Here is a 23,390-nt window from a genome sequence, read left to right on the forward strand (position 1 = left end):
GAGGCATGCCATATTAGATTACATACTGGAAACCCCGCCCACTCTGCGTCCATATTGGTCATTGGCTTGTCTCAGTGTCCTTTGTAAATGCGGACTTCTAATTTGTAAATAGGCTTGTTAGTCCCTCCTTGGTACTGCCTTGTCTGCATTGATTACATCTCATAACGGCTGGGCCTTTTACTTGTGGCGTTACATGGTCTGCATTATAAGCCGGTGAGCACTATTTTCTTTAATGATCTTCCCTATTCCACCAACGACATCTCAGCAGGTCGTCTAGTTTTACTAATGTATTTATTTAAATTATAGCGTGTCCACTTCAACTATAGCAGCCACACCTTTTTTTTATTTAAGGAATAGCGCAGGGCACTTTCGTTAGGCCCGAGCAGGTGAACTTTCTGCCCCTAAGGATCTAATTAAGAGGTAATTGGCCTTCCTGCTGCTCTTTTTCAGCTAGTATGCAGTTTTTGTGCATTTATGCATGGGGGATCTTTCCCCAATCAGTAACGAAAATCCCTCCGGGGACACATCATCATAGCGGCGCCAGCAGACTGTGTTACCCGTGTTATCGAGAGGAGATGGGATGCTATGAGCAATCATCGCATTCACTGTAGAGATTAGAGTTTCCAGGGCTCCTCGACTCTTAATGAGCTTGGTTACTTATTTTAATACATTTAAGCTTTTCGAGTGGGAAGGATGGATGTGCAGAAAGAGACTGCTTTCTGCTTCGCACTTCTAGCCATGTCTTCAATGTTGCTGTCATCTCCATGGAGAAACTCTTCCTTTTCCTCTTCTGGTTGTTCCGGTGTGGTCGGAGGTTCAAGCTCTCTGCTCTTCCTCAAGATCTTTGGCCTCCTGTGACTCTGATGGAGTATGAAACCCTTTAAATTACTTTTTAAAGTTTCTCTTCTTTCTGTAACACATTGGCCATTTTAGCCTTGTGTAGGAAGGTACCTCCTGACTATGGTTGCCCCCAACTTTTTGCCCTGTGTTTTAGCTGGTTTTTGACATAGTCGACCTGGGGCCCTGCCAATCAGGACCCCAGGCCTACTGCTCTCTGTAAAATGGATTCCATGTACCCTAGGTGCATTTCCAATTGGTACTGGGCCACCCTATCAGACCCTGTAACTCAGGGCATAGGTGTACCCAGGGCTGCCAGGGGCTGCAGCATGTATTATGCCACCCCTGGCTGGCCTCCTAAATTTGACACAACTGGCTGCATGACAGCTGGGGCAAAGTCGTGTAATCACCCTTTGCTGTAGGTGTAGTATACCTATACCTAAACCTAAAATGGACACACAGATTCCTATCAGTCACTCCTATGGCAGGCCTTGACAATCCTGAAGGCAGAGTGCTTGGAATCGTGTGAGATGGTGCTCTGGCATGAGCTGAGCCTGTCTGCAGCTTGCGGAACCAAGTCCTAATAGCTGTTCCATGATATTGCATACCATATACTCTTAAGTGCATTATAATCCTCGCGGTTAAATGCTATCTTTGGTATTGCTTTATCAAAACATGTCGAGTAAGGTGTCATACGAATTGGAATACTAACCCCTCGCCAATTCTGGCAACGGGGTTAGCATTCCACCCTTCTAGAGGGACACGACATGTATGTAACTGTGAACCCCGGTTAAAGTTAAACGAAGCCTCAGCTCCACAAAATGGATGCTGCCACCACAGACACGAGTCTGACCCCCTGCAGCTGGGAGTCCTTCCAGGGAGGGGAGCCTGGACAAAGGGTTTCCTGTCAGGGGCGGTGCTAGCACCGTCCCAGACATGGTTTTGTGTATCCTGGGTAGGCAGGGCTTTTCAGGAAGGTGACTGCTGAGTGGCACCCCGGTGCTCACTACGCATAGGCCGGTCAGAACCAGTTCCAGGGGCACACCAGCCCCTGGCCTGGGGAAAGTCCGGCATGGCAAAGGGGTGTAACCACCCCCCTCCTAGTCCCACCCATAGGCAGGACCTAGTCACCAGGTCAGCCCCCTTTTTTAGTATAAAAATGGGAGCGGGCCCCCTGTTCAAATTAGATCATCTTTGGAATCAAGACACGACTTTCTGCGAAAGACAACAAGATTTCCTTCTTCAAGATTCTCCCTTGTGGCTAAGGAGTAGTCACCCTGCATCCGCAGGCACCATCCTAAGAACCCTGCGGTCTGCTGCAAGTCCTTCTTCACGAATCCGACGACCCAGCTCGACGAGACCCGGCTTCCCTGGCACCTCTGACCTCTACTCACCTCTACAGCAAAGCTGAGACCTGTGAGTGCGACGAGACCTCGAGGGACCGACGATCGCCAAGACTGCACGACTTCTTTGCAACAAGCCCACCGTGTGCTCCACTGGTGAGTGCTTTGGGGTCCAAGAAGCCCCAACCCTGAGCAGCTCCAGCACCGAAGATCAGCCCTCCAGCATCTCCACGATCTGCGTGGGGCCCTTCTGCTTTTGCGTGCTCACCGCGCTGTGTGGCTACTAGCCGGCTGGCTTGTGGCCTTCTACATGACGCCCGACGACATCACTGCTGCTGGTCTGGTTGCTCCAGACTGGCCCTTGCTTCCTTCTTAAAGAGAGGCACCCCGGACCCTCCTGGTCCACTCCAGACGCCATTTTGAGTCCACCGCGTGGGCTTGAATTTGCCAAGGCTTTGTTGCCCAATCCTGGGTCCAGCGACGCCGACAGCTTCATCCATCGTGGGACAGCTCGCTCCTCCATCCTGGTCGCCGACAACGCCTCCTGGTCCGTGAGATCTGCGAACACAGCGCCACCCACTCACCTAGTCGAGGTGGCTACCATCCGGTGCCCTCCTGGTGCCCACTGACTACTGGCTAGTAGTCTCGAACTTGGTCCCCTCTGCTTTCAGGTGTCATCTTCCTTCGATCCAGGCTTGGATCCATCGAACTTTCTTCACTGGTCGCCTGCCAGCAACTTCTTTCTTCCAGGCTCCTGGTCCGTCTACGAGGATTCCCGACGTCTTTTGAGACCTATGCAGCTGCAGCCCCTGGGCTAGGTAACTTCGGCATCTCGGTGCCCCAGCATAGCCTCACTATCCAAGGGTCAGAATCCACTTTCGTTTTCCTCCTACCAGGTCGGGTTCGCCCGAGAACACTAACTTTGTCATTACTAGCTACCATAGACTTTGTCCCGCATCACGCGTGAGAGTGCACACTCTGCACCCGAGTCCCCTGGGTCTCCTAGAAGTAATCTGAAGATTCTATAGTCAAGATCTAGCGATTCCAAAGCCTATTAGTACTGTACTTACCTGCTAGTAATTTCGCATTCCACTTTCAGAGTATATGGTTTTCCGTGCCCCTCGGGCATTTGTATATACTGTGCTAACTTAAGTATTTTCGTAAGAGTTTTGTTTTGTGCTTAGTACCCTGTCCTCATAAAGAGTACAGGGCTGTTGTGATTCTTAATAAATATCTTGTTTATTTTCATAACACTTGTGTGGTGTCCTTTCACTTGGTATTCAAGGGGTATATGTGTGGTAAACAGCTGGCTTAACACGCCCTCTCGAGTATTTAGCCTTAGACTGCTCGTATCCATGCTACTAGGATAGCTGGTCTATAAGGTTGACTTACAACCAATCATCAATAAGGGTTGCTGGACTGATACATAGTGTTCACTAGAATAGTGAGCACTGCATATCAGGCCACCTTCTCACACCTTGAATCTATGTTCCTTGCGCTCAACTCAAGCACCTGTTGATTGTCAGTGTTGTATTGACGGCCTCTTTGGTGATTAATTCCATACTCTTTTGCCTCCCTCTCTTTTTACTTTTTTTCAATTACTTTTCTGCATTGAAGTGGTCTGTGAGGGTTTGGCTCCTGCAGTGTTCCTTGGGCTTGGACCAATGGGGTTATTTATGCTTTTGCCACCCTTCAATTGTCAAGTGTTTTGCCATTGGGCGTTCATGGTGAACTTCATGCCCAATTTAGCTGGCTTAGCCTTGATGCGAGAATCGAATATGCTACTTACCAGTATGCATCTGTTCTTGGCATGTAGGGCTGCTGACATTCATATCTGTGCATAGATCGCCGCCTAGTGTTGGGTCCGGATGATTGCACATTGTTGTCCTGGAAGAGTCTTCGAAGTATCACGAGATAGGTGGCTCATCCCATGGACCACAGTGCGCATGGGCATCCTCTACATCCTCAGATTGTTTTTTCCGCCATTGGGTTCGGATGTTACTATCTTAGCTCAAGTTAGGAAAACTTTCTTCCTTCGACGCCTTCCACTCCACATTCAGCCTCTCAAATTCGATGAATCTTTCTGAAGTGTCAGAGCTTTCTCCCTGTACGAGGTCTTTCTCTTCTGTGGTGTTTTCATCATAACTAGACAGACCGATGTCCTTGAGTGAAGTTTGCTTCTGCATCATCGCATACATGCCAACAGACCCAATTCAGGCAGGAGACTCCAGATTTTAAAAGATAAAAATGGCTATATTTTACCTGTCTCCACCCTGAAATTGCCTCTGCTTCAATAGAAGTCAATGGGGAAAATATATTCCTTCCAATTTTCTTTTCAAAAACTCCCACTTTGTGGCTGTAAAATATTGGCATGTATGTAATGTGCTATTCTCAAACTTACAAGGTTTCTGCTGAAATTCTGTACGGGCTTTGCAACCCTCAGCTCTGTGGTCTTTCAGTAGGCACAAGTAGCAAACTTCACAACTATATTTATGTGCAAACCTTTGGTGGAACCGTGGACAAAATCTAAAGGGAGTCTTCTGATCTCCCCCAGAGTGGACTGATAAATGAATACACGTTCTCCAATCAATCAGATTTGTAGAGCGCTACTTGTCACCAGTGAGGGTCTCTGGCTTTAAACACGGTTTCCTTTTTCACGATTTTCCTGAAAAATCCATCAATATGTTTCTTTGAGCATTGGAACGCCTCTGTTCTGTTTCCAAATCCAACACTAAAAAAAGTATCTGAAGATGGCGACCATGCACACGGTCTTGCTGGGCATACATCTGATATTACAATTGTAATGACATGTCAATATATGGTTGTCGAGGACACCCAGTAGCAGTTACTACAAAAAGGAAACAAGCATTTGTAATGAAATAGGTCTCGCATTAGTAAAAGTTTGAGTTTTTGGTGTAGCAAATAATAATGTCTCGAATTTTTAGTAATGGAGACCTATAGAGTGTAGTGTATTATGTATTATGAAAATAAAAGGTGATGTGTGAATATGGGCCAAATGAGAATGGTAATCAGTACCGACCGCTGAACATGCCCAGCACACAACACCTGTAACACATCACCACAAATTAAACAAGGAAGAGCGTGAAACACCATTTGGATGGACAGACCGTGACAGGCAAACCCTATTCATGACTTCACATAACCGTGAGGTAAACACCGGTCCTGTCGCCACGAACCTCCTTTCCGCGCTCAGTTGCGGAAGAGTCTACACGTTACCTCAGCGCTTGCCCCGCACCGACATCTTGAAGGGATCGATGTACTATCTATCGATCAGGCTCACAGGCGCCTCGGCTCTGACTGATGAGCACTTTAAAAGCAGGGCTCTGCCCAGTGACCAGCTCAGCAGGATCGGCGAACGGGCCCACCTCCCAAAGCTTTCACTTAAAAGGACGTGATTGATGGGCATGACAAGCCTTCGCTTCAGTTTTCCTTCAGTCAGCAGGGGCGGGCTATCCCTGCTGACCCAGTCCCAGATCGGCCCTCAAACGACACCTCGAAGGAGAGAACTCACCCGGCATTCATTAATCATGTAGGGGGCAAAGTGCACACTGAAAAGCTGACTCTCTAAAACCTTACCAAACTACGCACAGCTCAGCCAGTGCACCCTAACGCTGACCTGCAGTACAGTCCTATTAGGGCAGCGAGTGAGGTCTATAAAGGCAGCTCTGCCATTGTCTCTGAACCCAACCAGCAGCATTACCTGTTAGCCAACCGGTGAATCCACTCCGAGGATGTGGCATTAGAGATGCCAACTTTGGAACCGCGTAGCCGGTTCAACATACGGCGACACTACCCTAATCATTTAAACCTCCCCATGTCTAGAAACATACATTAACTTACCTTGTGTAATGCAACCGATGTGCTCATCAAGTAAAGAGCACCGATGCCCTTGCTAAGTCAGCGCTTTAAAAAAATAGATAAAAAATAAGCTTGCATGCCTTAACTTGGGACACCAGTCCTCCGCGCAAGTTTTTTTCTTCTGGCAATTCTTAAATAACATTTGCTTCTTGGAACCGCCTCAGAAGGAAGCAGATAATTCAGATCTTACATGACCGCTTTCAACTACTAGACCATTGTTTGTTATGGCTAGAAAAGTTCCTGGTCTGCACGTCAACTTAGGGCAACAGTGATATCGGCTGTAAATTATAAAAGAAAGATTGAAGAAAATAAAAAAACAGTGGTGCTTTCGCACCACAGAGGAGCGGGGGCAAAGGAGTGCGGCAGCGAGGCGAACGTGCGCTGCTGCGCGTGCTAGCCACTGGTGGGAATGGGAGGAGCAAAGGCGAGACATGAGCCCGCCTTTGGCCAATTACAAGCCATATTTTCGAAATAAAAAACCACTAAAGCCTGAGCAGCTTTTAGAACCACAGACAAAAGGGCCATGCTGCACAGTGCAACGCAGGCACAAGCCCTAAAAAGACTACAAGAACAATTCCAGACCCAACCACTAAATGGCTTAATAATACAAATCATGAGTCCGTAAAAGATTCACACAGAATTTTATCTGCAGAAAAACAGACACTTCTGCCAAATTAGCACAGACCATCTGCAGTGTACATGTGAAATGGCAACAGTTTCTGAGTTAGCAGAGTATGGCACCATCACACTGCTAAAATCCTTCTTGATGACAGATGAAGCATTCCGAGTCTCACCAGCTCATTCCTGAATGCAGTTATCTATCTCTTCTGACGGCGTTAAATGCATGCACTTTTTACCTTGCTGTTTTTGTACAGCTCCCACACTCATTGCATACCTTTTTAGCTTCGTCCGCAGTCAGTTTAACATTATCCACTGATAGTGTAATCTTTTCAGCTGAGTCTGTATTTGACATGGTTTTCTTTTTAAGATCTTCAACATTCCTCTCCAGCTGAGCAAGACGCTCTGTAGCATTGTTTAACGTTTCCTCTGAAGCTGCTGTCTCCGATTCAATCTAGCAAGAGATAAAAAGGATGATTTAAATTGAAAATAAACACATCTTAGAACAATTTGAAAGAGCCCTTGATTTGTGCAGTGCATGTCCAGAGTGCTGTGAGTGAACACTTTGCATGTTCAGTTAGCGAAAGTAATGCAGACAACATACAATAACATTCTTATCTGTCCTCCATGCAAGCTCAACATATTAAGGCATGACCATGAGCATTATGTGGGACTATCAAAGGTTAACGCTCACTTGCTGCTCGAGGGCTTCTTTGAAAGCACAGGTTTAAACAATGACAATTTATCTTTTAAAAGGAAGCCTGTCTTTAGCTTTTGATAGTGTTTCTCTGAATTCTTACATGGCAGAGTGATGGATAGTATAGGCCATTTATGTATTTGAGGTGATAATATGTTTGCTCCACATGTCAGCTTGAGAGCCCCAACTCAAGCAGGACACTTGACAAATACCATTGTGGGCATTTAGCTTAATCTGAAGAAGGGCTGTGAACAGGAGCAGCAGCCATTGTGCCTCTTGAAGACTGGCCATTACTATAATGGGCTTAACATCTGTCTGTCCTGCTGCATCAAAGACCTCAGGTCCAGTGCCCTGCTGATTCAGGGTGCATCACTGTATGTGATCAACTGCCCACCGTCCCTTCTATGGCTTACACAAGCATTTACCTCAAGAGAGTCAGGACTTATTAGCACAAAAGAAAATATTTATATAACTGAGTTGTGTATAACACTTACTATGTTGCAACCCAATCAGACACCAATATAAACAAATGGCTAGCATACAGTGGCTCCTGTGACAAACTGGAGAGGTTTGCAACTTTGATGCACCTGCATCATGCCCGGGCTGCTGCTGATCTCTCGGTCCACTTCTAAATATGCTTCATACAGCAGACTTCAGCAGAGCAGCATGATCGGGATGATGGCTACCCAAGAAAGGCAAGTCTTAAGAGTATTTCTTGCTGAATTTGTCAAAATGAGGATTGTGTTTTGAAAGTACAGCCAAATGCAGAATCAGTTTGTGGTCAGGTCAATCCAAAGCCCATGCAAGGAACCGGAGGTATAAGGTTCAGTGAGAAGTTTTTTTTTTTAAAGAACATTACAAGCCACCCACTAATACCATGACTTACTGATGAAAGGAGGTCTTGGGTTCCCCTAATGTCATCGTCTGCTTTCTTGATGGCATTCTCAGCAGAAATCTGAGCCTTCTCGGCTTCTTCTAAGGCCTCTTTTACAATGTCAGCTGTGGCTCTAGCATCTGAGGCACTTTTACTGTGGAGGAAAAAAATATACGATTTTTTTTTTAATCAATGGTAAACACAAACCTACATCAAGGTATTTTTGCAGTGAAAACACAATACATCTTTGATTACACCTGTTCTGTCCAACCCAATATGAAAATATGGTCTTCTTCACTTTCAAGACACGTCTTCGTCGATAACTGTCAAAAGCTCTTGCAATTACATTTAAAGGTCAATCTGCTCAAAGCAAACAATTGAAACAAGTAGAGCTCATTCCTTAATAAGAAACACTTGGAAACTTTCGGCCCCATACTGGTGAAATATGATGAAAAGAAGAGCGATCTAGCTTCTACACCCACCCGCCAGCTCCGCTCCACCAACCTCGCCCTTGCCACAGTCCCCTTTTTCCGAAGAGCGACCTCCGTGGCAGATCGTTCTCTCACCTCGCCACCAACACCTGGAACACCCTCCCCAACCACCTACGGCAGACCCAAGACCTGCTGACCTTCAGAAAACTCCTCAAGACTTGGCTTTTTGAGCAGTAGCAGCATTCCCCACTCCAGCGCCTCGAGACCCTCACGGGTGAGTAGTGCGCTTTACAAATGATATGATTGATTGATTGATTTGAAAAAACTGCTCCAAATGTGGAACGAGTATTGCTCCCCTGAGCTCTTCAGATTGAGCCGTCAAAGTTCACAGGCTTCACAGTGGCTTTTGTGAAGCCTCAAACTCTAGCACGTTGGAGCTGGTGATGAAAAGCTGCATTTGCCTCCGCTCTTCTGTTCTTGTGCTCCTTCGGATAAGTAATCCTATCCCACAATAGCCATACGATTATGGCCTGTCACACATGGCATGGCTACATGAGCTGCCCCACCATGCATGGTTCAGGTCTGAATTTCTGGAACTTTTTTCAGAACCCATCTCGATATGTGGATGTACTAAAGGTATATCATATGTGCACTCTTTGGATTCTTGTCACTCAGGCTGCCTCTCTCCAGAGAGGACAAAAAGCATAAGCAGCATTCACATTTGTGTCAAACATTCATCACTAAGGTCTATGAACCTTTCCTCAGGTCCCTCTCTAGTAAGGAGAGTGACTCACCTTATGTTTCATCTTCCTATTTAAAGTGTTTTTCAGGCACAGTGAGTGCTCATTAAACCATTCCCTCTATGAAAGAGATATATGGATTCGTGGCCATGGAATCATTGATTATGTCGACTTTGGTTAATAAATGCTTGTGAAAGACTAAAGAATGGCAAAGAACCGGGCATGACGACAGAGGCCATCAGGCATGTGCACTGAGGATATACATCACTTGTACTCTTATTCTAACAGGTGAAGAATACAAGACGCTGAATTCATGCACTGTTTTACAGTGCTCTTGGTGGAAAGAGGACTGATTGAGCTCAAGACGAAATGGTTACTTATCAGTAGAAACAGTTTTGCATCTCGAAGAGTGTTTTTAATCACATGCTGTGCATCTAGTGGTTGGGTCCAGGATTGGATCTGGTCTCTCTTTTGGGCATCATTGACCCCCATTTGGTGGTAAGTCCATCCCTGTGTGACATTAGATGTGCACCCTGGAAGTGCCTATGTGTGGGTGCCATCTTCAGATTCTTATTTCCACCATTGGGTCTGTAAGCATGACGGAGCAGCTCAGAATAATTTCTTCAAAACAGTGCAAAACATTGAAGTTCCTACCACCAGGAAGCACAATGCTCAAAGGACGGAGAAGGGGGGCCTTCTTGACCCAGACAGGGACCCTGCCGGTGAGCACCACGAGGTCAGAGAATGCAGAGGCATGCAGAGCACCCCCTTTAAATTTTGTCACAACTGCCTTCACAAGTTCTCATGGGAGGTCCCTCTGTGTGGAATTCAACTTGTACCTACTGAAGGACTATAGTGCCAATGACTGCATGGTCTAAGCAGAATTTGAACCGAAAACCTTGACAACAAGACTTAAACAATGACTGATGCAGCACGCCATGGCCGGGCCCAGAGGACACAGAAGTCACTCAAGGACCTAGGCCTCTCCAGTGAGGATGAGAAGGAAAATTCTAAGGAGGACGAGCCAGCAGAAGGTGGAGACTCAGAGACCAAAGAGCAGGTCATTAACGTTGAAGGATCGAGGCTGTAAGGAGAGCGGCGAGAGATGCGGAGAAGGCTATGCGACAGGAGATAACCAAGACGCCATATAAATATTGGTGTTGTTGCGTCCTATGATCACCAAACTCCCATCACCTGGACAGCTGCATCAGTATGAGCATTCAGGTACTATTGCTTTCTTTAGCGGTCACGCATGGACACATGGCTCTAACAGAAACAGTACACAAACAGAGAAGGGACTGGCTAGATCTGTTGCCCCACTGTCACGATCCAGCTCCACAAAACTCTGTATGGAAGGAATGGAAGGGAACTTATAAAGCGCATTATGCCAAGGCATGAAATCGCTAGAATGCAAAAGAAAGGAGCACTGGCTAAATCCAAGAGAAATGCCATTATGGGAAAGAAAAGAGTAATTGTTTTCAATTGCTTCATAAAGGCTGCAAAAGAATCCAGACTCTCAGTATTAGTGGGCAGAGGGTACCACAATTTGGCAGCAGCTACAGAAAAGGAGTGTCAGCTCCATCTAGCTTTCTGCAAGTTTGGAATAGTTACCTTCCTAAGGGTAGATGACCTGAAATTTCTTTTTGGGATGTACCAATGAAAAGTGGTTCTCAGAGGCACAGACCCTTGTGTTCTCGAAGGCACAGACCCTTGCTAGTATAAAGCCTGAAATACTACGCAGAGCGCCTTGGATGTCACACACTTCCTAGCAGGAAGCCAGTGAAGGGAGTGCGCATCCCCCCTCACTGAAAGTTGTTTGGGAACATTCAGAACCAGGCAGGTGGGCGCATTCCGAATGACCTGCAGTCTGTTAAGCGAGGACACATTAATGTTTAAAATATAAGATTTACCATAATCAAGGCTTGATGTTATTCAAGCAATAACTTACTGCTATTCTGAGCTCTGCCGGAATGAGTAGGAAAACCTTTTCAAGGATTTTGATGGCATAAAAACAGGAGCTTACGATTCTATTGACCAGTGTGTCAAAGGTGAGGAATCTATTAAAAATGACACCTATGTTTTAGGCTGAGGCCACTGGAGTAGGTAATGGGCCACACATCTCAGGCCACCACATTTCCAACCATACAGATTGCTGTGCTCCAAAGATCGAGATCTCTGTCTTATCTGCATTTACTTTCAGACAATTCTCCTTCATCCAGGTGCCAACACTGACCATGCAGAGTTTAATCTTGTCCACTATCTCGGGCAAATCCTCAGTTAAGTATTTATTTTTCACTACTTTCTTTTATAACTCTTGTAGTTATATATTTTAAATTTCGTGTGCAAAGATTTGTACTGCCTAGGTTTTGGATCGAAACAGTAGCAACATTTGAGTTTATTGGTTCAAACTTTGGGAGACACAAATAAGTAGTGATAAATTTGAGCCGCAGGTTGCAAGTGGGGCCTACTGGCACTTCATTTCAGGGACCAACACTTATTTTTCCTCACCATACGGATTCACCCCAAGAAAAGAAAGACACAGAAGAGGGGAATAAGGAGGGAGGAAGATCAAGAAAAACAGTGAGAAGGGTAAAAAAGCAGGATGAAAAAAATCTGGGAGAGTAAGAGGCAGGGTGTGTCCACATCCACCTTTGACCGGGAGGGCTTCTGAGAAAAGCATTATATATATATATATATATATATATATATATATATATATATATATCCAGAAGAAAATGCTTTCAAAAGCAAAAACACGCACTCGGAAAGGTGCAGCAAAAAAGGGGTTTATTCACGAGGTAACACTACGCGTTTCAGCACAAGGGTGCCTTGAAAATATATATATATATATATATATATATATATTGGCCAGTATGCATCTGTTCTTGGCATGTAGAGCCGCAGAGTCGTGCACTTTTGCGATAGATTGCCACCTGGTGTTGGGCTCGGATGATTGCAGGTTGTTGTCTTCTTGGAAGAAGTCTTTGTAGTCACGAGATAGGTGACTCCTCCCTTGGACAATACTGCACATGGTCATCGACTCCATCCTCAGATTGTTTTTCGCCATGATGGGAAATCATGGAGTTAGTAGAAGTAAAGAGAAAGGATGTCCATGCGTGTGCATCTAAGTAAGATGAGTACTGGAACCGATACAAGTCCCGGGGAGGCGGGAGGGCGTGTACGACTCTGCAGCTCTACATGCCAAGAACAGATGCATACTGGTAAGTAGCATTTTCCGTTCGAGGCATATGAGCTGCAGATCGTACACTTTTGCAACGATTGTGCAGCAGTGTCTCCCCTAGCGGTGGCCGCTTGTACCGTTGCAGCACTCTGAAACAGTGTTCTAAGGACAGCTTGGTCTACTGCAGCTTGCTGCTTGGCTTGCACATCAACACAATAGTGTTTAGTGAAGGTGTGTATTGTAGACCATGTTGCTGCCTTGCATATGTCCTCTAGTGGTATATTTCCTAAGAAAGCCATAGAGGCTCCTTGTTTGCGAGTGGAGTGCGCTCTAGGAGGAACAGTTCGTGTACGTTTAGCTTTTTGATAGCATATTTGTATACACTTTACAATCCATCTGGCAATTCCTCCCTTAGAGATGGGGTTGCCTTTGTGTGGGGGAGAGAAAGATACAAATAGTTGTTTTGTCTTTCTGAAGGATTTAGTCCTGTCTGTGTAGTATAACAGAGCTCATCTAACATCTAAGGTGTGTAAAGCCCTTTCTGCAACAGAGTCCCGGTTTTGGAAAAACACAGGTAGCTCTACTGATTTGTTAAGGTGAAAAGGAGTAATAACTTTTGGCAGGAATTTAGGATTAGACCTAAGAACCACTTTGTTAGGATGTATCTGAAAAAATGGTTCTTGTATTGTGAATGCTTGTATTTCACTAACTCTTCTAAGAGAGGTGATGGCAACAAGGAAAGCAGTTTTCCATGTTAGGAATTGCAATTCACACTTGTGTAAAGGCTCGAAAGGGGTCCCATAAGTCTTGGAAGGACCACGTTTAGGTTCCATACTGGAGCAGGTGGTAACCTAGGTGGGAATATTTGTTTTAATCCTTCCATAAATGCTTTGATTGCAGGTACTCTGAAGAGAGATAGATGTCGTCTAATCTGTAAATAGGTTGCAATTGCTGCCAGATACAGGCGTATGGAAGAATAAGCTAAATTGGACCTTTGTAGGTGTAGAAGGTAGCAAGTAATATTTTGGATGGAAGCATCCAGTGGATCAATGTGATTATTGTTACAATATATTGCAAATCTTTTCCACTTAGCGGCATAACATGCTCTGGTAGTGGGTCTTCTAGATTCTTTAATTATGTTCATACAGTCTGGTGGTAGGTTTAAGTAACTAAACTCTAAGACTTCAGGAGCCATTTGGCCAAATTCAGTTGGCTTGGTTCTGGGTGTCTTATTTCTCCATGGTTCTGTGTTAACAGGGATGGCGTGAGCCGTAATTTTTTATGTGGAACCATTGAGAGATCTAGTAGTGTGGTGAACCACGGCTGACGTGCCCATGTGGGAGCTACTAGTATTAGTTTGAGAGACTGTTGTCTGAGTTTGCGCACTACTAGTGGAATGAGTGGGAGAAGCGGAAAAGCATACGCAAATCTGCCTGACCAGTTCATCCATATCGCATTCCCCTCCGACTCTGGGTGTGGAAACCTGGCTGCGAAGGTTGGGCATTTTGTATTTTCGTGGGTGGCAAACAGATCTATCTGTGGATGCCCCCACATTTGGAAGAATGGTTGAAGAACTTGTGGATGTATCTCCCATTCGTGAATCTGTTGTGTCTGTCGACTCAACAGATCTGCTATCTGATTGTGAATTCCTGGAAGGTGTTCTACTGTCAGGTGTATGTTTTGAGGGATGGCCCATCTCCAAATGTTCTGTGCAAGCTGGGACAGTTGCAGAGAGTGTGTCCCCCCCTGTTTTTGTATGTAATACATGGCTGTCATATTGTCCGTCGGGATTAAGAAAGCTTTGTTTCGTACTTGTACCCGAAATGTTTTGAGTACTAGGAAAATTGCTAGCAGCTCTAGATAGTTGATATGGAACTGTTTTTGTTGATTGTTCCATTGGCATTGTGTGGTATAGTGTAAGAGATAAGAGATGGGCTCCCCATCCTGTGAGGGATGCGTCTGTCGTGAGCACTATCTGTGGAATAGGTTCTAGGAACGGCCGTCCCTTTGTCAAGTTTTTGGTGTTCCACCATTGCAGAGAGCGTTATGTACGGCTGTCTACCAACACCAGGTCTGTGAGCTGACCTTGAGCCTGATTCCACTGCTGTGCAAGACATTCTTGTAATGGGCGCATTTGCAGTCTTGCGTGTGGAACTATGAAGATGCAAGACGCCATCATGCCTATCAGTCTCATGAACACTCTGGCTTGGAGAGTCTGCTGGTGTTGAAAAATGGAGACTAAGGACTGAATGCTCTGTATCCTGGCTGGACCGGGATACGCTAGAGCTGTAGATGTATCTATGGTAGCTCCTAGATACTGATGAACGTGCGAAGGCTCTAGGTGCGACTTGGTGTAGTTTATTGTAAACCCTAAGTCGTGCGATGTTTGAATTGTTTGTTTTGTGTGTTGGACACACTGGTTGAACGATTTTGCTTTTATGAGCCAATCGTCGAGGTAAGGGAAGACATGTATCTGTTGTCTTATGAGATGTGCAGCTACTACTCCTAAGCACTTTGTGAACACTTGCGGTGCTGTTGTGACCCCCGAATGGAAGGACTATGAAGTGATAGTGCTGTCTTTGTATGACAAACATTAGATACTTCCTGTGAGCAGGATGTACAGGAACATGAAAGTAGGCCTCCTCTAGGTCTAGTGTTGAAAGAAAGTCTCCCTGTTGTAGTAGTGGGAGTACTTGTTGAGGAGTGATCATATGAAAATTATCTGATTGTATGTAATGGTTGAGGTGCCTGAGGTAGAGAATTGGTCTTAGTGTCCCGTCCTTCTTGGGAATTAGGAAGTACAGGGAGTAAACTCCTGTTCCCCGATCCTCTAAAGGAACTATTTGAATAGCATCCTTTTGCAGAAGTGCTAGAACTTCCTGTTGAAGCAGAGTCATATGTTCGGTGGACATTGGACGCTGCCTGGGTGGTATGTTTGGGTGGTATGTTTGGGGGGTTGCTGTGAGTTCTAGGCTGTAGCCATGTTGGATAATCTGTCTTACCCACCTGTCTGTGGTGATGGAATTCCAGACAGGCAGGAACTGTGATAATCTGCCGCCCAAAGGAGTGGAATGCTGTAGGGGAAGCAGAGGGAAGTCACTGTTTGGCAGTGGAAGAGGAGCGGTTGTTGTTATTACCTCTACCTCTTCCCTTGTTATTATTGCCTCTGTATCCTCCTCTAAAGTAGCCTTTGTTAGAGGAGGTCTGTGTGTGCGTTTTAAAAGATGATGTTGTATCTGAGCCGGTTTGCTTAGAGCCTCCTCTATAAAAGGAGCAGTGAAAAGAACTTCTAGTCTGTGTGGATTGTAATGCACCCATAGACTTAGCTGTGTCCGTGTCTTTTTTCATCTTTTCTAGTGTGTTGTCTACTTCCGGCCCGAACTATTGGTTTTGATTGAAGGGCTGGTTCAAGATGGTAGTCTGTACCTCTGGTTTAAAACCTGAAATGTGGAACCACGCATGTCGTCTGAGTATAACACTAGTATTGACTGCTCTGGACGCTGTGTCAGCTACACCTAGTGCACATTTAATTGAGGCATTGGATATTAATTTGCCTTCTTGTATGAGCTCTGCTGCCTGATCTTTGTATTGATCTGGGAGGTGCACCATTAGTGTTCCTAATTGGTCATAGTGAGCCCTGTCATAACGTGAGAGTAGGGCCTGTGTATTTGCTATGCGCCATATGTTTGTTGCCTGCACAGCAATCCGTTTCCCTGACGCATCAATAACTTTAGATTCTTTGTCAGGCGGGGGCGTGTCACCAGAAGTCTGGGAATTGGCTCTTTTCCGTGCATTAGACACTACTAAAGAGTCTAGAGGCAATTGTCCCTTAATAAAGACTGGATCAGCTGGTTCTGGTCTATACTTCTTTTCTACCCCACATCGTACCGGGTCTTTATATATTTCTGGAGCATGTTTAATGACTCCTTTGATCATGGGTAGTATTTGCGTAGACCTTTGTGACTGCTCAAATGTATCCAGTACAAAATCCTCATCAATGGCATTAGAGTGCATTGAAACACCGTGGTAAAAGGCAGCTCTATTTAATAGATGATTAAACTCAATACTATCTTCTGGAGGGGAAGGTTTTGTTGGGTAGTACTGAGGATCAGGAATGTCTGGCACATTGTGTGGTGGGAAACCATATATATCGTCATCTTTAGGATATTCTGGATTGACATCTTCATCTAAAGGGTATGCATGTGGCTCTGGTACGTCATTCCCCCCACCTAGATCATACTCTTCGTCAGTGTGGTGTGATGATGCAGGAGATTGAACAGGAGAAGCTGTAGGTTCAATGTAAGGAGGGATAGGAGAGGAAGAGGGTGAAGGATAGGAAGGGTGCATTGGAGAAGTTGCAAAATCCTTCTTTTTGGCAGAAACCACAGGTATAAGTGGTGTGTCTGCTGGTCTCTCCTTGTAAGGAATTGATTCCACATGTCCAGTTTTTGGATTGATATGGACCTTTCTTTGTTTAGGATCTGGTCTAAACAGTTCTTCCTCCTCTAAAATCTTCTTCGGCGTCGATTTTTTTCAGTGCCGATAGGGGTTGTTTTGTGTTTTTTGCTGAAGGAGGTGTTATCGAGTCCTGTGGCAAATTTTTCGGTGCCGAAGGTGGTTTCGGCTTGGTAGGCTTGTTAGAGGGTTTAGGTGTCTCTGTATCAGGCCTTGGAGTCTTTGGTACCGAGGTTGAAGATTTTGGAGTGGAGACAGGTCTCGTTGGCCCTGCGGCACCGGACTCTGGCTTTCCATCTTTATTCTTGGAACCGGAAGGTTTCGGAGTCTAAGCTTTCGGATCCGGTACGGTCTTTGGCTTCGGCACTGATGCATCTTTTGGTTTGGGTACCAAAGGATCTTTGTCTTTGGGCACCGAAGGGCGTTTTGGCTTCGGTGTCGAAGAGTCCTTCGGTGTCGAAGGATGTTTCGGTGCCAATGGAGGAGGTGGAATTGGCACATGTGGTTTAGTCGGTGCCCAGGCACCGGAAGGTGTAGTCTTTTTCCTCAGAGCCGAGCCCGAAGGCGGGGCGTCTGAGGGAATATTTCGGTCTCGACTGGGCCCCATGGGCGGAGTGCTGACCGTTGCCGTTGGCTTGGGTAGTGTATGTTGTGCAGGGGCAAGAGTACGCACGGGCTACCGAGATGGAATCGAGTCGTCTGCGTCCTCTGCCCCCGATATGATCTGGAGATCAGGAGAGTCTTCCTCGGCGACGAGTGGAGCCTCGTCCTCGGAGAGGTCTTCGAGTGGATCTTCGTCCTCGGAGACGTCCTCTTGGACGAGCTCCTCCTCAAAGATGGCCTCCGGTGCTGATCTCCTCATCTCGTGTTGACGTGCCCTCCGATACCGAATGGTCTTCTTCGATCGGAAGGATGCACAAGCTGTGCAGGTCGACTCGTCGTGTTCCGGCGATAGACAGAGGTTGCAGATCTCGTGATGGTCGCTATGAGGGAATTTTGCTCGACATAACGGGCATCTCTTGAATGGAGTTCTGTCCATGAGGCGTAGGCCGTACGGCGCAGATAGGCCCAACGGCCCACGTCGACGCACCGGAATGTAGCTGGTGATATCGAAAAGTCTATTCGATGTCGAAATTGTTTGTAAAAAGTTTCACGCATCGAAGTTGCTGAAAAAGTCTTTTCTAGCCTGAGCGGAAAACTTTCATCCGAACCCAGTGGCGGAAAAAAACAATCTGAGGATGGAGTTGATGACCATACGCAGTATTGTCCAAGGGAGGAGTCACCTATCTCGTGACTACAAAGACTTCTTCCAAGAAGACAACAACCTGCAATCATCCGAGCTTAACACCAGGTGGCGATCTATTGCAAAAGTGTACGATCTGCAGCTCATATGCCTCGAACATATACACACCTCTTGCTGCCCATTCAAGAGCTTGTCTGAGAAAACACCTGGCATAAGAGCAAATATACCCATCGGCTTAGTTCACATCACTAGAATGACATTCATTCAGTTCTGTTTTTTCAGAAAGCAACTTGTACACTCGTAATTGCTATGGGACACTGAAAATAAAAGGTCCCAGCACTTCGCGTTATTTTGGCTGAGAATCCAGGATTGGTTGAAAGTCACCCCTGTGGCACGAACAGAGTTGACCGCTTTCAGCAATCTCTAAGAAAAACTACAATTACAGGCACAATATAGAGGTTTTGGATTTACTGTTTTGTCTAAGATAACATCATTATTAGGGTGGTAGCAATGAAAAAGGCCAATGTCTACCCCCGAATTGTTTGTGATAAAGATCTTAGAAAAGGTTACTTCAACAGGGACAAAGTAAGGAGAGTTTCCTTTTAAAGATAACCGGAGAGATTGTGTAACCTTTCAGGGAACATATTATTCTTCACCCCATAGCTTCCAACATATTGTCTGTTTAAAATACACATTAACATTTCTGAGTAAACATTATTATTGAGCATGTTTAATAACGCACAGTTCATTACCTAGCTTGTTTTGCCTCCGTCAAAAGTAACTCTGCTTTTTCAATGTCTCCCGCACTTTGTTGTAGGATGATCTCAACATCAGAGAGGCTTTCGACGCGAACACGGATATCATCCGTCAGAGTCTGTAGCTGCTCGGGCGTACTCGGCATCTTCATCGAAAGCACCTCATTGGCCACCGTCTCAATGCTATCAAGATCTGCACCGTCCTCTGTTGAGATGAAGCAATAACAAGCTGATGGAGGACTCAGTAATGTAACCAACTGACACTAGAAAGCCACCGTTATAGGTATCAGTAAAGATTCACAAGTCAATCAATATTTGTCAAGTTACCCAGTAGCAGCACCCTCTCACTGAAATCACATCAAAGTTATGTATGACCCAGTGAAGGAGTCTACCCACTGTCACTTTAACTCACATGACTCCATATGTTCTGTCTGATATACAAGTTTGCATGCCTGCAGAAGCTACTTACCTGTAGAACTATTTCTACAGCTTCATGACTGACTGGCATGCAAGGATTGTCATCTAGAGGCATGGAATGGAGTCACCCTCACAAAACTAAAAGTGAGTATGACTCTGAAATCACCTTTGATAATAAGGATGGTATTGCATCAGTTTATTCATGACATGAGGATGAACATTAGTGGTGTGACGTGCCCACTGACTGTGCTACCACTTACAAGACGGTGCTATCCACAAATAGTACCAAATTCAATTCCTACTAAGATATTTTCTCTTCGGGCTCACCAAAGAGGTGAGACCAATTTGATTTTTGAATGAGGGTGTAGTCCCTAGCTTTTTCCTGTGTTCAGTAAGAGATGACAGATACTTAGATTGTTTAACTTTCTCCGTTTGCTGTGTTCCAATTTACAAAAGTGTGCATTACATCAAATTCTTCTGTTGAGGTTGATTACTCCAATGCCCCACAATGGGCTGCTTCAATTTCAGCATGTGACACTTCTGGAAGCAGGCTTCCTGCTTCAGGGAGCATTTCCATAGCCCAAGGAATTCCCAAATGACGTAACTTCAGTTCCAAGTTGGGGTAAGTAAAGCTGACCCAATCCTGCTGATCAATTTCTTTGATAATAAGTCTTGCATGCAGATGCACTAATAAGAGATTATTTTGTGATAACAGTGCACCCGTGTGAGAAAGTGCCATCTTTCTTGCCTTGGTATGCCCCCACATTTTTCTGAACTGCTGATGTACTTTCACTGAGTGTGCCCTGGGTCCCTGCCAACCAGGTACCCAGGGCCTGTATTCCTTCCCTAAAACTATGCTGAAACAAAATACCCAATTGACATCTCTGGCCACCTGTCAACCCCTAGTAAATGGTACCCTAGGTACCCAGGGCATTGTGACCAGAGAAGACCCCTGAGGGCTGCAACACTGATTGTGCCACCCTCAGGGGCCCTGTACCCTGGCACCCACACACTGCCCTTGCAGACTGAGTGCCTAAGTACAGAACTAAAACAAGAGTCGACATGGCACACATCCCTGTGTGCCATGCCCACAGAAACCACTGCCCTGGCATACTTCAGTCACCCCTCTAGCTGGGTGCCCTATGCCAGAGGTGAGGGCACAGGTGCATGAGCCCTGTGTCCCTGCAGTACCCACGGCCATTCCTGGGCACTGTAAGTGCAGTGATGCCATTTAAGAGTATATGGTCCTGGGAGGTTGTCATTATGAACTCCACAGCACCATAATGGCTACACTGAAGACTGGCAAGTTTGGTACCAAACTTCTCAGCACATTAAACCCGCACTGATGCCAGTGTGAGATTTAATGTAACATGCACAAGAGGGCATCTTAGAGATGCCCCCCAAAACCCGAACCTACAATCCACGTCTGGGCTGAGTGGCTGCAGAGGCTGCCACACAGCAGACACGTTGCTGGACCCCTGGGTGGAGAGCCCCCAGCTCTCCTGGGTCTGCAACAAAGCACATCCTGGGCGAGGTGCTATGTCTCCTCCCCCAGGATGGACAGGGGGAAGCTTCAAAGGCATATCGCCTCTGAGAGCTTCCCCAGACCATTTGCTGTACCCAACAACCAGCCCCACACCAGTTCTACCCCCACTCTGGCGGGAAGACTTGCAGGTAAAACTACGTCCAGGAAGGGGGGTGTGCCAACCTGTGCCAACTCCACCCCTCAGGTGGAAGAGACGAGGTGAAGCACGACCCCGGGCTCCGGCCATCTTGTAGATGGGGAGTCCTGCCCAATCCCAGCTAGGCTCCTGCCCCCCTTCCACAGGAGAAGAGCAGGCTAGGGGGTGTACTCACCCCAGGACAGGGACCCATTGGTCCCTGCCCTTGCCCTACCTGTAACGCCTCTAAATTTAGTATTTAGGGGCTCCCAGAACCTTCCTTCCTCAGATCCTGATACCAAAAAGAAGAAAGTAGATCAAGAAGAAGACCCGCCACGCAGCTGCCAACAACAGGACAACAACTACTGACTTGGCCCCAGCCCTACTGGCCTGTTGATCCTGGAACCTGCTCCTGCCTAATCCCGGCGACCTCCGCGGACAGCAACCTTGGGATACCCAGAGGACCTGCCTGCCTTGACCCTCTCGAAGATTGGGACTCCCTACAGCAGAGGCTCTGCTGCAACAACCCACCTGGAGCCAGCCAGGAAGCTCTGGACCAGCCCACTCTGCACCAGCCGAAACCGGGCCGGGCCAACCCGAACCAAGACCACGAGGACGTCCCCCCGGCGACTGGGACCCAAAGTCCAGTGCCCAATTATCCTCCTCGAAGTACCAGCCGATGCCTGCAGACTCAGAACCAGGCCCCCCCCCCCAACCGCGACCAGCTGAGGGTAAGCTTTTCCGATGCCCAAAGACACCCCTGCACCCGGCGCCCCGCGGCCCCCTGTGCCTCCCTTTGGGGTACCTACCTGTGCTCCAACATCCCAACTTACCTCTCGAAGTGCTGGTCGCCCCTGGAGAGTCTCCGTCCCAGAGCCTGCAGCCTTTGTTCCCTTTTCAAGATCCTCATTGGATAACATCGAGCGCCAGACGGCTCAAAAGCACCCCGCACCCAGCGGCCCGAGTGCCGCTGGCTGTGACCTCTTTGTCCTATCCTACTTCCCCACCCTTGCCCTGAGCAAGCGACCAGGAGCCCAGCTCCCAGAACCGCGTGGCCTGCTAGCCAGCAGCCCCCAACCGAAGGCCCCCTTTCCCTCATTGGATATCATTGGGTCTACCTACCTCTGCACCCGGCCTCCCCTGTGCCGCTGGGACTGAACTAACTGTACTTACCTGACCCTGGGAGACCCCTGAGTCTGTGCCCAGAACCTTAACTTCACCAATCAAGTACTCACCTGGAAACCGGTAACTCACTTACCTGCCATTGGACAACATTGACCCATTTTGACTCGAAAATTTTCTAAGTGTGAAGTTTTGAAAACTGAAAATATTCCTATAAAATCAGCCAAAGTCCGAATTCCGAAGTACTCACCTGTGATCAGGGGAGAAGCCAGTACTGTACCTTTTAGCACAGTACTGAACCGCAAAAGTAACCCCTAGCGGGTTTACTAGTAATCTGCATTTTCTCCGTAGGAACCCATTGTCTGCTTTTCTATGAACTTTCTTCGAAGTGTCTACTTTTGAAAACTGCAAATATTCTTTAAAAATTGTACGAAATACTGAAACGCAATTACCTACCTGTTTTGAGTTAAGCCCCCAGGGCTGGCCCTAGGAGACTAGTGCTGGGTTACAAAAGTAACGCGATCGTACTTTACCTGCTACCTGAATTTCCTCCCATTGAATAACATTGTCAGATTTACCTTGAAAAGTTTCTAAGTGTGAACTTTTAAAACAGCTTAATATTCCTGAAAATTCCTCACAGTAACTAAAATGTTTTTGCTAATCTGGTTTCAGCTTAGACCCCCGGACTGATTTTTAGATCTAGTCCTGGAACGACCAAAGTAATCCATAGAGTAATCAACTGTACTTATTGATGAACAACCCATTGAACTCAATGCTAGACTGTGCTTCAGAACTGTGTTGCTTATTGTTTATACTGTAACTATTGTATGCACAACCTTTATTGCTTCCTTGCAAAGTAACTTCATGAGAACACTTATATCGAGAAAGGATATTTTTTATAACTGTTGGTTCTAAAAATAAAACAACTATATATTTGGATATACAAACAATTGGCCTGGAGTTCAGTCCTTGAGTGTGTGAAACCTTTTGCTGACAGTGTGTTCAACAAATGCTTTACACTGTCCTCTGGTACCGTCTTACTGCTCGACCAAGCTACCACTTTGGAGAGTAAGGTCAGTTCTGACTTTAACCTCTGTTATACCTCTGGGGTTGGTGGACTCTATACACCCTGTACTT

The 23,390-nt window shown here is 46.3% G+C and overlaps 1 protein-coding gene across 1 annotated transcript in view; it reads right to left on the reverse strand.

Moving 5' to 3' along the window:
• Positions 1–23,390, reverse strand: part of LOC147750619 (laminin subunit beta-1-like) — a 308,945-nt gene that overhangs the window by 42,421 nt on the left and 243,134 nt on the right. Inside the window, exons 29-31 of the mRNA XM_086967210.1 lie at positions 19,051–19,258; positions 8,261–8,402; positions 6,955–7,131 (exon numbers count right to left, since the gene is read on the reverse strand). Of these exons, the coding sequence (XP_086823336.1) occupies positions 6,955–7,131; positions 8,261–8,402; positions 19,051–19,258 (527 nt within the window). The remainder of the gene's footprint in view (positions 1–6,954; positions 7,132–8,260; positions 8,403–19,050; positions 19,259–23,390) is intronic.

This window comes from Lissotriton vulgaris, chromosome 1_1 (genome assembly GCF_964263255.1).
Source record: "Lissotriton vulgaris chromosome 1_1, aLisVul1.2, whole genome shotgun sequence".
Lineage (NCBI taxonomy): Eukaryota > Metazoa > Chordata > Amphibia > Caudata > Salamandridae > Lissotriton > Lissotriton vulgaris.